The sequence below is a fragment of the Capsicum annuum genome, chromosome 6 (assembly GCF_002878395.1).
Source record: "Capsicum annuum cultivar UCD-10X-F1 chromosome 6, UCD10Xv1.1, whole genome shotgun sequence".
In the NCBI taxonomy this organism is placed as follows: domain Eukaryota; kingdom Viridiplantae; phylum Streptophyta; class Magnoliopsida; order Solanales; family Solanaceae; genus Capsicum; species Capsicum annuum.
Window position 1 is genome coordinate 93,316,992 of NC_061116.1, and position 14,967 is coordinate 93,331,958.

The 14,967-nt window shown below is 37.5% G+C and overlaps 1 protein-coding gene across 1 annotated transcript; it reads right to left on the reverse strand.

Annotated features, from left to right (window-relative positions):
* Nucleotides 1–4,174: 4,174 nt before the first annotated feature.
* LOC107873336 (arginyl-tRNA--protein transferase 2) lies at nucleotides 4,175–14,713 on the reverse strand. The gene is made up of 6 exons (XM_016720146.2): nucleotides 14,295–14,713; nucleotides 13,813–13,851; nucleotides 12,965–13,115; nucleotides 10,838–11,980; nucleotides 5,059–5,368; nucleotides 4,175–4,596 (listed from the first exon to the last, which is right to left on the reverse strand). Exons 1-6 carry the CDS (start codon nucleotides 14,434–14,436, stop codon nucleotides 4,480–4,482), a joined length of 1,902 nt encoding a protein of 633 aa, XP_016575632.1. The 5' UTR covers nucleotides 14,437–14,713; the 3' UTR covers nucleotides 4,175–4,479.
* Between the last annotated feature and the right edge of the window lie 254 nt (nucleotides 14,714–14,967).

The window sequence follows — 14,967 nt, forward strand, 5'->3', positions numbered from 1 at the left end:
TTATTTCCAAATTTGAAGCTATAAATTTCAGACTAGGTTAGTTTCAGACGAAATCGGAGCGGGGAATAATCAAGGGAAATTTGGGAATGATTTGGGAAATTTTGGTGGTGATTGATGTTATTTCTAGTTATCTAAGATAATAATAAATCCACAGTAATTTAATAAAACAAATTTTGGTAAGTGGGACTTTCGGAACTGATCTTAGCGTAAAGGGAATAATTTGGAATGTCCCAAGTTGGTGTACTATAAAAAAGGGAATTTTGGGGTGAAAATAGACATTCTTCCCCATCGATATTGTTTCTATAGGGAATAATTCCCACTATAGCAACGTCCAACCCAGTAAATGACCGTTATAGCCGCAGGCGTCGCTATAGCGACGCTGCTATAATCTGTCGCTATAGCGATAAAAGTCGCAGTTTTATATTTAAAATTCTTCAAAATAGTTTATGTTTCTAAAACTCATTTTGGGGCAAAAGAGGGGTGATTTGGGGAAATTTCTACCAAATTTTATCCGTTAGGCTTTGTTAAGGTAAGATCTCTATTATCTAGTAATTATTGATTTAGCCTTAGAATTGCTAAATTATAAAGTTCTAGGAGGGCTTTAGGGCTGATTTTAGTTGTTCTATGGTGCAAGGGAGTGAATTAAGTATTAAGTGAATTGCTTATGACGATTAATGGTTAATTTACCCCTTACATTCCATTAATACACTAATAAATTCATGAAATTTATAGTTTTGTATGAATTACGGAAAAAAGTCCTTGAACGGAGTGGGGTGATCATGAACTTGACCTTAAGGGTTTGGCGTGAGTTATAACTTCCAATATGGTAGGTCATTTTATTAATTATGTATTTGTATACGTGTTTTAGACCAAGAGCAAATGAGATTTACACTGAAGGGCAACTCTCCGACTTAGAGAAGTTGTGCAAGCTTGGTTCGGGGTAGGTGATGGTATAATAGTTTAATCCAATTTGTACTATATGTCCATGTTGACTACTTTGTAGTGTGGCTTATTTGTGCATGTTGTTTGGTGCGGTCAATCCAAGAATTTTATGTATTGTATGATTTTGACCCACCTTAATGTTAAATATGAAATATTTTGGTTTTCGAAACATATTCATGAGTCATTGGTGAAATAAGGCTGACAGACACTTGTGTCTGGGGTCTTAGTACGTGGAAAATTTTTTTCCCCAACAGATCATGAATTGAGAGTGGATATATTACCCATAGTATGTATATATGAGGGTCAGGTGTCACAACCCGAATAAGGGCTTGGCCGTGATGAGTATCTCAAGTCCAACAAGGATCGGACACCACCCACTGCACCTAACCAAACAGAACACAATACCCCAATATCATATGAACTCCAAACATATAACAAGATAGTATAAGATGAACTCGAAGACCTCAAGATAAATCAATGGACGATAACCAGCTAAAACAACCAACCAACATCACCACCCAAGTCCTCTGTAATCTACAAAGCCTTCTAAACAAAACTAAAACCAATAAAGTCTCGAGACATGCCCCTCACTCTGACAATGACAATGACAATGTTAATGATAAAGTAAACTCTTAATTCTAATCTAAGACTAGAAACTGATAAAATGTCCAAGTCTTCGGTAGAATGGAAGCTCACCACTTCACCACCAATGATCGACGAACCAAACTGATCCACCTAGCACTGTGCAGAAAAAGTAGAGTATCTTCGGCGCCTACATCGCGTGGGGATACAGCATCCAGAGACGGTTAATAGGTTGAGTACTAGCATGTAACTCAAGGATAGGGGATCAAATAAAACCAAGTCAAACCCAATTCAAAACCATATGAACAACATTATATACATATATAAATAATATACTGGAAAAAAGGACAAGGCTTAACATGCACTTTAAAACTTCAGCCTAAATTTCGTAGCTCAACCGTCATAACATAAGAAGGCACCTACGGGCTATATGGGTCCAGCTCTTCCCTAGCTAGAAAGGCCCCAGTGCGTGTAGCTGGACAAACCAGAGGATGTACATATGCACCATGGGAGACTCGAACTACCTGGCATATCAAGATGACTTAAGCACCTAATCATGCAATATAATATGGGGGACTCGAACCTCCCAATCATATAATAAAGAGGACTTAAACCACCCGATCATTTAGACCCCTGTGTCGACACCGCAATTTTCAGTATTGATCCTTTGGGACGTCCACTTTCACGACTCAACTACACAACCCTCTTTTAAGCCCTATCAAAATATTTTTCACACATTCTCATTCATTGTACCATATTACACATTAAGGCATATATTTTTTGTATCATCATACCAACTACACTTGCAAGGTAACATCAACATGCCATCACGATTATCTTGGGAAAACAACTCCCTTTGTTCATTAGTACAAGATGGGGGAAACCGACTCCCTTTGTTTATTAAATCAAGTCATCATGTTTCAATAACCTCTTTATATCATGAAATTATTCCGAAAGTAGTTCAATGCAATTTTATTCATACTCAAAACTACTTTCATAAAATTGGGTTGGGGTTATTACTAATTCAATTATCAATATTCATAAAATTTGGAAAAATCACAATCCCTGATTTATTCACCATACTCTTACATCAAATTGATTTTAAAACTCTTATTTAATAATAACCAATGCATATACAAACATGAAACATCACATAAACAACAATTATTCAAAAACCCTCAACCTATGTTGGAAAACCCACATTCAAAACCCTTCAATTTAAACCATTCAAATACATGTTTTTCATATATTGATATTTAGGAAAGAGTAACCTGAAACACCAAGTTTTATGGAGAGTGTCCAACCCTTGAGCCCTTAGATGACCTATTTCTTAAAAACCCTAAGTATGGATGCATGAGAGACTTGAGAGGGAAGAAAGAATGTTTGGAGTATGTTATCAATGAAAATAGGGCCTAAGTATATTTATAGGTCGTGGATTATTATTAGGATAAGAGGAAAATATCTAAAATACCCCTCATTAAAAGCTGAAAAATAACCCATCAGTCATTACGGGTCATAACGACTCGTCTCCACGAGTCATTGTCAAGACAGTGTCATCAGGCACACACACATTGTAGACCTTAGGACTCGTATACTATGGCTCGTAATGGGACACTACGACTCATAGGGTCCAATCGTAGTCAACACAGAAACCATTTGGGTACACACTGGTGATCTGACGATTTACATACAATGATCCATAATGAATCCTCACAACTCTTAGTGAGCCACACGTACTCAGAGCAGAAGACTTAGCCACACACACTGGCCAGGCTACGATTTGGGTTCAACGACTCATCAAGACTCCCTACGATTCATTAGGGGAGTCGTAGTCAGGAAAGTGACGATAAAATTTCAAAAATTTTCAAGGACTAAAAATTTGAGGTGTTACATCAAGTGAGTTTGACGGTTCCCTGAGCAAACAAGAGAATATAATTATGTACATACGCTTGATAATTTTTTTACTTATCCTGACATGTCTTGACTTGGCTTGACTGAATGTGTCATGGTGATATTTTGTTGACTTCTTGGTTATAACCCTAAACTGTTTATTTGGTGTTGATGTGCTAAGTGTATCTTAGTTTTGAGAATGGATTAACCTGTTGTACTATATTTAAGTGTTTCTATTCTCATCTTGGGTTGGCCAAATGACCCTACTAGTACACTTATTTTTTTGTGTGCTGATACAACATTTGTCCTTACTTTGGTAAGTGCAGCGCATATTCCAGCAGCTCCTACAAGACCTCACTTATGATTTCAATGGGTGATTTCATATTTTAGGATGAGCTTACATATTCAGGCTACCATGAGATCTTTATTAGTTTGGGGCTGCATCCCTTCCACCAAGTCTTCGATGTACAATTCTTTTCTAAGAAAGATATCATGCTGATTGATGGCTCTTTCAATCCGGCAAAAAGGAATTGAATTTTGTTTAAGAGCATTATCCTGTGGTGTTTATTTCTCCATCACATGAGGACATTAGGTTTTATATCAGAAATAAAAACAGGGTAAAGGCCTAAAGCATTGTTTATTATAGCTTAAAAGATCTTTTAGTTCCTCCTGCAATTGCTGTTTGGGGGAGGGGGGAGATGAATAAGAAGGTGCTGCTTTCTTTTTGTACATGGAAAAGAGGTAAAGATCCACATGATCCTTGAAGATTCCCAATCAAGTGCCATATTGAGTAATTCCACCAAAATCGGATCCGTTTTTGTACCAGGTCAACTGACAGAGCAGCAACCGTAATAACTGCAAGTCCCCATGTTATAACAAATGCACAATGCAACTTAATTGAACAGTTTCCCCTCTAGTTTGAATACACAAGGAATACAAAAACAAACTGCTTGGAAGCTTTCCCAGGCTCCCTAGCTCTACCAACAACACAAGGACATGATATTTCCAAATGAGGACAAGGAAATTTTTGCACTGAAATTCCGAAAAGTGTTACTCATTGAAGAGTCAACCCAACAAATAAACCATTCGTTCAGAGAGCTCCGCACCAACAACCCTCATGTATCTATGCAGTTGAGTCTCCATATACCGCCTTTCACTGGAAGCAAAAGCTTGCCTCAAATCCTTACAAGAAAGAAAATAGTTCAGTACTTAAAAGCAAAAAATGGGTAAAGACGCTGGAAAATAATATATTTGCACGATTTTTCCAAATAGTAGGCTTACTGAAGCTATCCTTATAGAAACACGAGTTGCAAACACATCAAGCAGATTTAAGAAGTAGGAGCATATCAAGTCTCTCAATCTCTTCTTTTTTTTTTTTCTTGATTGTTTGTTTCTTGATTTGAGCAGGATATCAAGTCTCTCAATCTATAAACCCTAATTTTTCAAAGGGATAACCATCTTGGAGAACTAAATCAGTACTTGATTCTTCTATGCTGTATTGTTTTCATTTCTCTATCTCTAATTTGTGTTTTGACATATTTCATTTAAAAGCATAGAATTTTTAAAAATGACTTCAGTTGTCATCCACATTTTTCAGTTTAGTGTAATTATAATTAGGACAACATCACTTTCCATTAGCATTACCTTGTATCTCAGACGAACTTCCTTCAACCCAATCAAAATGCTACCAATATCTCCATCTTCTACTTTGGGCTGGATGTCACTGCTCTCAGCAACCAATTCGTCATCTGAACCTTCATAATTAAATTCATCCATTTCCTCATCCTCACCAACAAAAATATCATTTGATCCGTGAAAGTGTTCGTCATTTTGTTCCTCATACTTTTCAAGGTTACTAGGCGGAAGAGGCTCTCCACTAAGTGTGGGAAAATCAGACAAAACTGTGTAGGGTTTCCTGTCGAGCAGTGGCTTGGCAACATCAAATCGGACCCACCTAATCAGAAGAAATATCGTCAGTCGAACCAAAGAAGAATAGGGCTGGTATCAGAACACATCTAACCAAGGTCCTGCAATACCAGGTATTGGTGAATGATACTACTAATCAACAAGAAAAACAATTAACATTTGAGCACACATTATTTAACAAGATAAAAACAGCTGAAGTTCATACTCCTGTCAGCTAAATGATTATTAACACAAACAGAAACAGCAAAAGTTCATGCTCCTATCGGCTAAATGATTAAGCTACATGTGAAGTGCCATGTGGATTGATTTTCTAACAGGATAAGCCTCAACACTTTGGGTTATAGGCATTACAGGCATAAAAAGGGATAAAAGATATCTCGAGCCTTAAATTATCCAAAAAAATCGTCCATTAGGCTCTCATACTGTCTTCTAAAAAAAAAAAAACTGGTAACATTATATTCCTCAGCATTAAGGGACATGTTGGCCACCACCAAAAGTATTACGAAGAAGTAAGAGTAGAAATACTTACAGAGCTCCTATAAAGTCCAATAATTGGATCTCATCATCTATATCTTGTTCTTTACACCAAAAACCTAGGAAGTGATAACTTTCTATTTAATATTTTCTATTGTACATTCTTTCCCTACAAAGATTCTCCGGTTTCTTTCTTTCCAAATAGTCCATCAAATGCAAGTTGGGACTGATCTCCACCATTTCTTCTGACTCTTACTGCCTCCCCTCCTAATCCAGCAGCTTAGTAGATCTGCTGTGTGTTCTGGCATGATCCAATTAATGTGGGCAATGCTAGTAAAAAGGGACCAGACCTGGGCTATCACTTTACAGTGAAGGAAAAGGTGTTTGTTGGTCTCTAGGGCCTCTCAGCACAAAAAACATCTAGAGGCTATGTTGATACCCCTTTTCTGCATTGCTTCATGTGTCAAACAAGCTCTTCTAGTGGTCATTTCACTTTAATTGGAGCCACACTCTTCCAAGATTGCCTTCCATGGGCTAACAGATCTGCTTGCCCTTCCAAACAGCCCCCATTTATAATATCTATTTACGGAGAAACTTCCATCTTCATGATGCGCCCATTTCAGTGTGTCTGATTCCAGATTTGCACCAGGCCCTCCACCTATCAACTTTAAAAGTTCCACCACATCAACCATTTCCCAATCATTGAGAAGTCGTCTAAAAACTAGGTTCCACCCATGGGGAGACCACATCTCTACTCTGAAATTTGGATTTGAACTTATAGAATAAAGTCTAGGGAACAGGTTCTTTAAAGTTCCTTGATCACACCACTTATCCGTCCAAAACTTTGCCTAATCTCCCCTCCCCACAAGGATCTTAATGTTGACCATTAGAAATCTTTGGACAGACCTAAAAGACTTCCATACTCCTACTCCATAAGAACATAGCTCCATAGCCATTTGGTTAACAAACTCTTGTTTTGTAACTTCAAGTTTCCAACTCCCAGACCCCACTTTCCTTGCTTTGTTGAGCTACCACCCATTTTACCAAATTAAAACCCTTCTCAATTCTGTTTCCTTGCCATAAGAAGTTCCTTCTCAGAGCATCCAATGCCTTGACCACCTCACCTGGAATTGGGAATAAAGACATCACATAGTACTACAGACTAGATGATAAGATTGGATAGTAACAGAGCTTGATTGTCACACATGACACAACCGTTTGTCAGCTACAACTAGAAATGTGTTGAACTTTAACAATACTTCTTTTATATTTCCTGTTGATGGCTCTTTTCTTATGTCGGACTAGATAGCAATAAGCATACAAAACAACGAGTCACTAAGTTGCTTGGACCTCGGTGCGGGTGTCCGATACAGGTACAGAAAAAAAAAATTGCAGTACAACTCATCTATCAATGTCCAGAAGCTCACGTCATCATTATCCAGAAGCCTTATCTTGATGCTCCTTTTTCTCCCACTGCATAAGCAACTGAGCTGACACCAAAAAGATCGGTTCATTGTTGAATGCAACAAATTAAAAATAATTTCAAATTGAGTTTCATATCCAAGCCAAGTTAAGTGAATTGATTCTGTGATTGGCTAATTTTGATGAATTGGATACTTGGAAAAGAGAGTGAGAATGGATCAAGTAGAGCCACATGACTCGAAAACCTTATCATCTCTTCATGTCGAGGACGAACAAATGAAATCATCCTGTGCAGCATGTTCTTCCCTTCATCTTCAAAACCATATTCAAGGCTATTCCAACAAACTGTATTTCCAATTGTACATAGGCATCAAGAACAGAGATAGCTTAAAAACAAGCACCCAAACTATAAATGTTCGGCCTAACTTATCCCTTTTGAGCTTCAAACTGCTTTCCTCTCTCCAATACCTTCTCCCCAACAAACACTCCAAACTCATAAAATTTTCTGTATTTGTGGCTTTCAAGAGCTCAATAATGCCTTCTAGTCGAATAAATTTGCATGCCCCTGCCTTTGAGCCTTCTCAAGGGAAAGCTGCAAATTTTTTTTGTGAAACTGGTAATTTGTATTCTTCAGCATTAAGGTCTATGCTGTCCACCTCCAAAAAGTTTACAGTAAAGAAGACAAAAGATACTTACAGAGAACCCATAAAATCCACCAATTGAATTTTCTCTTCTATTACTGTGTTCTTTACACCAAAAACCTAGTGAAGTAATAACTTTCCACTTAATCTTCTAAATAGTGGATTCTTTTCCTTCAAAGATCCTCTGATTCCCCTCCTTCAAAATGGTCCACCAGAAGCAAGCTGGGACCGTCCTGCACCATCTTTTCTGGCTCTTGCTTTCTCCTCTTCCGATCCAACAGCTAAGCAAGCCTGCAGTGTGCTCAGGCATGATCCAATTGATTCCAGAAATGGAAGTGAATAGAGCCCAAACTTGTGTTGTTACTTTGCAGTGCAGTGAATATATCTCATTCAAGTGCTTTCTCTCTCTAAAATGCTATCAGGCTCTCTTTTCGACGCATTGACTTAATGTCCCATCTGGACTTTCAGATTCCGTCTCCAGTGGACTCCATTCACTGGAATATTACTCCAAATGTATGGGAGAGTCCACCTATTGTTTTTAACGTTCATAAATTGCTATTCAAGAGAATGAGCTTATTAATGCATTGGTGAATTCTAATGTGAAAATTAACTTCTCTTACTTCTGTTAACACTATCAAGCAACTACAAGTAGGTGGAAATCGTACTTCCACTCCAAATAAGTTTTCTCACATACAAGGTGAGGACATATGTGAGGAAGGTGAGGAGGAAGAAATGTTGGATCAATGTTTTGATAATGTAGCTAGACAAGCAGTTCTCTCTCCTAGGTAAGGTTGTTAGGGAAAAAACTATAGAAGAAAGAAGAGTTGGAATGGTAAGGAGCATGAAGATTCTGTTCCATCATACTTACCAATGTGACTTACAAAACAGAAGGTGACAATGTCAACTACTTCAACAAGATTCAATAAATGCAATAAGGATTGATACACTATCAAGTGCTTTGGACAGATTTACAGAGGAAGTCAATTATCAACTTCATCAAGTAACTATAATTGAGCCATCATGTTTACTTAATTGTTTTATGTATAGAAGAAAATTGGAGCTTGTAACTCCTCCTCCTTCGTTTTCCTATTTTATCATTTTTAAAGTATCCTCATTTGTAGTATTATGACAAGGTATGCTATAAATTCTGTGATGATCATAGAATAGTTAGTTCTTTCTAGCTCTTATGCTCTACATGCTTGTTAGACGGGGGTTTTGGTGCTTCAATAGATTAGTAAGGCGAGATTTACCCTCCTTACTTGTACTACCCTCTTTGAGGTTATCTTACTATAAAAAGAAAATAAGCAACCAACCTGGTGGTATATTAGCTTCAGAAGAAAAAGGGAGCTTGATTTTTGAGAACTTCTATGCCTCAGGGGAAATGACAACTTGGAAAGGAAATGAAAGAGAGAGAGGGAATGATGGGTCAGATTGGAGAAGTGGTGAGAAGCTCCGCTTTTGATAATAACAATAATGTCCCTGTTATTAATGGTATTGCAACGAAATTAAAGGGATATAAGAAGCGAGCACATTGCTAAACTACTATATATCTATGTGTGTGTGTGAATGTGTGCATATGTATATAAATACGCCCCATCAACAGATGGTGCCTATGTTACCCAACACCGGATAGTAGCCTAACGGACTACTTTAAAATCACATTATCCTCGAAACGACCTTTGAGCATCAAATAGACTTGGAAAAGCTCTCTTTAATCCATTTTCCAAATAGATTGTTATTGTTGAGAATGGAAAACCAAAAACGAATTTAAAAAAATTTCTGGTATAGAATCATATTGTTTAGTATTCCGTGTCTCGAGCCGGGGGCCTATCGGAAACAACCTTTCTACTTCTTTAGAGGTAGAGGTATGGACTGCATACATCTTACCCTCCCCAGACCTCACTATGTGGGAATACACTGGGTTTGTTGTTGTTGTTGTTCTGGTATAGAATCATAGTCTATATAATCAGAATTATGATTTGAAAGTATCCATTAGAGCATCAAATAGACTTGTAAAAGCTCTCTTTTATCCATTTGACCAAATAGATTGTGTTTACTTACCCCAGCCTTGAAGGAGAGCCTTGGAGTAACTGGTAAAGTTGCTACCATGTGATCAGGAGATCACCTCTTGCAAAAAATGTAGGGTAAGGTTGCCTACAATCTTGTGGTTCGGCCCTTCCCAGGACCCAGCGCATAGCAAGAGTTTTAGTGCATCGGGCTGCCCTTTTTTTGACTTACGCAGCCATCCCTTTAATATCCAACTAATGACTTCGTATACCATTTCTATTTCTATTTCAATGTGATGATTTTTTTTCAATAATTGTGGTGTCCGAGCCAGTTTTTGCACACCTCGACATTCCACGGAATACCTACCACCTCCCACCAGCTACTGGTACAGGTAACTTCATCCACCAAGGCTAGAATAGAAGGGAAGATATCACCTACTGTTCTTTTGTCTCTGTTGAAATTTGAACCAGAGACTTCACTTCATTAACAACTAGGCCACACCCTTGGGTGCTGTGATGAATCAAAAGTTCAGATAAAGTTCAAATATTTACAGTGCTTCACAAAATTCAGCCATCATCTATATTTCACTAAATTGCTCCTTATCATAATTCTTTACCTTTGATTTACTTCTTACCTTATAAAAATCTAGAACTCAATTCAAGATAACAAGAAAATAAGGATAATTGAAAATGTCCTCGCCCAACTCCCAAGGCACCAGTAAAATGCTAGCTTCACATAAGCAACAGGAAAAATGGACCAGCTATTCTGCTTATACAGAACCAGGCCAAAATTATTAACTTATATTGCAATCTCAATACACTGCACCCTGCTTTCTCTAAAAAAAATACTTGCAAATCTAGAAGAGGAGAAAAACTAGCAACTTACCTAAAAAATAGATATCAGAACAACAATTTTTAAACGAAAAAGGACACTAAAAGAAAAGACAAACTTACTGATAACGCAAAGGGCAGAGCAACTCAGAAGGCCGGTATGCAGCTTTGTATCTCATTTTGCTGCAGGAGTGGATGTAGTAACCCAGATAATAGTACTGGAGACTAGGACAATGTACTTGATTCTGTGTAACCCACCTTATTTCTTGAAGGGCTGAATACTTACCTAATGATAAGAAGGCAAGATCTGGATCCCAGAACAAATATTTACTCGACAAACACTTAGGGAGAATATCTATGACACCAACGGCAACTAGCCGCCCATCAATCAGATACTGTTGATGGAAAGAACCAAAGCCACAAGGGGGAACAGTAGGGTCCCCCGATGGGGGAACGAATATTAAGGGTGTATCAACCAAAAATCTCCTGTATGAGCTCTCACCAACTTCATCAGGAGAATCATTGTGCACTCTAATCTGGTACCTCCTATACAAGGAATATTCTTCAGGATCAAAACTGGACCTTTTAAGACGGACCTCAAACCTCCTCCTTTTGAGCTCATGGTTTTCACATGGTGTTGAGGAGAAGCTCACTTTACTACAGATTCCTGATGAGGATTGCTTCATCTCATTATGGTTGCTGACTACGGCATCTTTACCAACTCGTCTTTCATAAGAATAAAAGTTTATATGTCCATTGCAAGATCTAACTAATAAGCCCAATGATTCTGCTAGATAGTTTAGACGGGAAGCTAGTTTTGCAGCAATCACTTTTGGGGCATCAGCATCTTGCCCCCTTTTCCCAGCTCCCAATTCTGATATTTTTTCATGCTCAACATCTTTTCTTTGTCGCCTTAAAGCAGCTGCAATCTGGAATGAGATGCTGCTGGTAAATAGCAGATCCTCTGACCCTTCAGTGGATAACTTTCTTTTAGCAGGTGCAACCATTTTTACAGAGACTTTTGGAAACTGAAAATCAGAAGAAAGATCCCCACTTTCAATGCACACATGTACTGCTTTATCTATCTGACTTTCCATATGCGGGATCAACGGTTCAGCTTTGTACTTCTCCTCAAGTTTACCCGTCAAGGACTTCGCTGCTGCAAGGCTTCGACTTTGACTGGAGGAAGTGGTTTGTGCATCACCTGAAGTATCTGTTGCATCCATTAAGTCATCTGAACTTTTATCTAATGTGCCATCCAGAAACCTGAGCATTCAATTTTCTTCATGCTAAATCATCTATTTGAAAAAACTCAGAATTGAATGCGAAAATAGCCAAAGATAATGCCCAAATTTTGATGTTTGTGGAGTCACAGATTACATACACTAGAATTATGAACTTGACATTAACAACAATCTAACTCTAAAGATAGTTATCTTTTGATTCATCTAGTCCGTCATCGTCAACTAATGATGGACTAAAACTATAGTTACTCTCTCTTACACACACACATATTATATCCCAAGGGCATCCAACAAACCCTACAACTCAGTCACTAAGCCAACTGTCAAAGCTTGCTTTCATAGTCTGATAATGGCTAAGCATTAGAGTGTCCAAGTGCAGTACACTATCAGCAATTTATGGTCCATCCACGTGATATAGCACAATAAAGACAGACCGAAAAAACAAATCTATAGAAAGAAAAGAACTTCGCTGAGGATATTAGGATAATTATGGAAAACATACATAAGCTTCGGAAGCAACGGAAACAATGACCACCTGCTTTCAGATGAACCATCAATCAACAACAGTTGTTTTCACAATGACCACTAAATTTCTTACAGTTAGAAGACTTTCCCTGTGTTCTCAAATGCATTTTGAATGCACACTTACAGAAAAGAGAGATCCCACATGACTAAGGAGCACGGAATCAAAAAAAGTGGAAATTAGTCTTGAAAACTTTATGTGTGACACATATGAATCGATGGAATAAAGGAGCATCACGGAGTTAAGATTCCAATTCAGATCCGCAAAAAGGTGAAAACAATTCAGTGAGACTGTCTGTTATCCATTATCGGAGTTAATGATACTCAATCCATAATGTTTTGAATTGGCACAGTATTAGACATTCCACAGAATTAATTAGAGGCTTTTCATTTATCAATGCTATTTTATTTGCAAGCACAAAATTTAACTTGCATTAACTTATCAATCATAAAGAAAAAGAGAAACAGAGACGCATTAAGATACCTCTGCATTCGTTTCAGTACCCGACGTTGTTCTGTGGAAGGAGCAAAATCACTTGCTTTGAGACGGATGGTGTAAGAAGGACAGCAAGTCTTTTCCATCTCAGGTTTGTACAAGAAACAGCCGGATCTTCTCCATCCTCTATCTAGAAGAGCTACAAAATGGAAAACCAATATACAACTATATAACAAGATCTATTAAGGAACTCATCAAATCCAACGCATCTTTGCGACCAGAATCACACGAGAAAGACAGACTGTTGCTTCAAGAAAATATAAATAGTGTTCAGAGTCCCACGTCGGAAAAGGGATGGGCAATTGTCTCCTTACATGGAATTGGGAAATTTTCGCCCTATGAGCTAGCTTTTGGGGTTGAGTTAGGCCCAAAATCCATCTCTTTACATGGTGTCAGAGCCAGACCCATGGGGTTGAGACGTTGAGTTAGGCGCAAAATCCATTTCTTTACACATAGGAGAGTGTGCATTCTCAACGAGAAAAAGATGTTGTGTCTGCATGTGGTACAAACTACAAAGCCTCTTAAACAGCTTATGGAACTTAAATTACAGCATACAAATTCTAAATTCAAAAAGTACTGTGATATGGATATACATAAAGAAGGCGCTGGCATAACGCAAAGCAGAAAGATGGTGTCATTCTATTCTTTCATAAGGAAAACAAGTAACCTCATGGCCCAGAACAACACGTCCCACATAGTGTGAATGTCTTAGACATCATTGAGGGAAAGGAAAAGGTAAATTAATAATATCAGGCATTACCATGTCCCAGGCAATTAGAGATAAAGGGTTAGAAAAATCTGGATGCTGCAGTATGAATGGCTGCTAATTTACTAACCTTGATAGTCATCAACTGTCAGATTGCGTGCCCATAATCCTGCAAATCAAGCATATAAATTTAGGAAAAAGCTACAATTGAAGTACTGGTGTTTCATGCAATTCTAGTGCATACAAAATTACTAACCAAATTAATAAAGCTCACGGGGGGGAAAAAAAAAACAGAAAACCCAACATAGGTGCATCCCTAAATGAACCTGTTCTTCTCTCACGTTCAAATCTTATTAATTTCAATTGATTTTGAGAGATTGTAGATCTTGAGATAACTTTACTCCATGTGAAAGTAAAAACAGAACAATGTCTAAATTAAGTAACAATTTGTCTAACTACAACTATATTCTTTCATTAATATTTTGGGCCTTTCAGAATGAACAGTCATTGGTACTTATTCCAAAGAAAGATAACAAGGGACAGCAAATCCCATCCTCGGATCATAACCCAATGGTCTTAGTAAAGAAATGCAAACTAGTGTTGGTGGAATACCATGGGAGATACTATTGGGACCACCAGATTTACAGTAACCACATGAGTTTCTACGGCGACCAACATCAACAACCACAGAATCGTCGCTGCTATTACTGTTGCTGCTGCTGGCTTCACTTCTCATCTTCTTCTTCTCAGACATCTTAGATTTTTATTCAATCATCATAGCCACCCCGATTTTTAGGTTCTTTTTCTTTTGGAAAGCAAAGGAAAGGAAAACGGAAAACTCTGCTGTCCGATATTCAGATTGATCTGGAAAATAAATAAACAGAGAACCAGATTTGGTGTTAGTCCTCCGAATTGAATTAGGAGAGAAGGTAGATGTTATGGTTAAGGACTTCGAATTAAAAGTGATTTAATTAAAAGGGACCCACCTTTTTTTTTTTTTTGATTAAAGACTTTGGTGGCTCTTTGAACTCATTTTGGGGTTTGACTTTATAAAGTAGCTGTTTTGTCATTAAAATTATTATATTTTTTTGAAAAAAATTTTCACTTTACTGAAAAAATAAAAATAGGATGCATTTGGTCATAAAAATTCAAAATATAATTTTGGAATTAGATTTAAAAAAGTGAAATACTTTTTTTATTAGTTTTATTTTTATCTAAAATTAAAAACTTTATAATATCGAAAAGACACAATATACATATTATTAAAATTTTGCAATAATCACCA

Bases quoted from the DNA above. Each gene is read 5' to 3' on its own strand.
- LOC107873336 (XM_016720146.2), bottom strand. From the start codon at position 14,436: ATGTCTGAGAAGAAGAAGATGAGAAGTGAAGCCAGCAGCAGCAACAGT. The intron at 13,852-14,294 runs GTATTCCACCAA...CTTGATTTGCAG, and splicing joins TCCCAATAGTATCTCCCATG to GATTATGGGCACGCAATCTG. The intron at 13,116-13,812 runs GTTAGTAAATTA...TCCATTTTGTAG, and splicing joins GACAGTTGATGACTATCAAG to CTCTTCTAGATAGAGGATGG.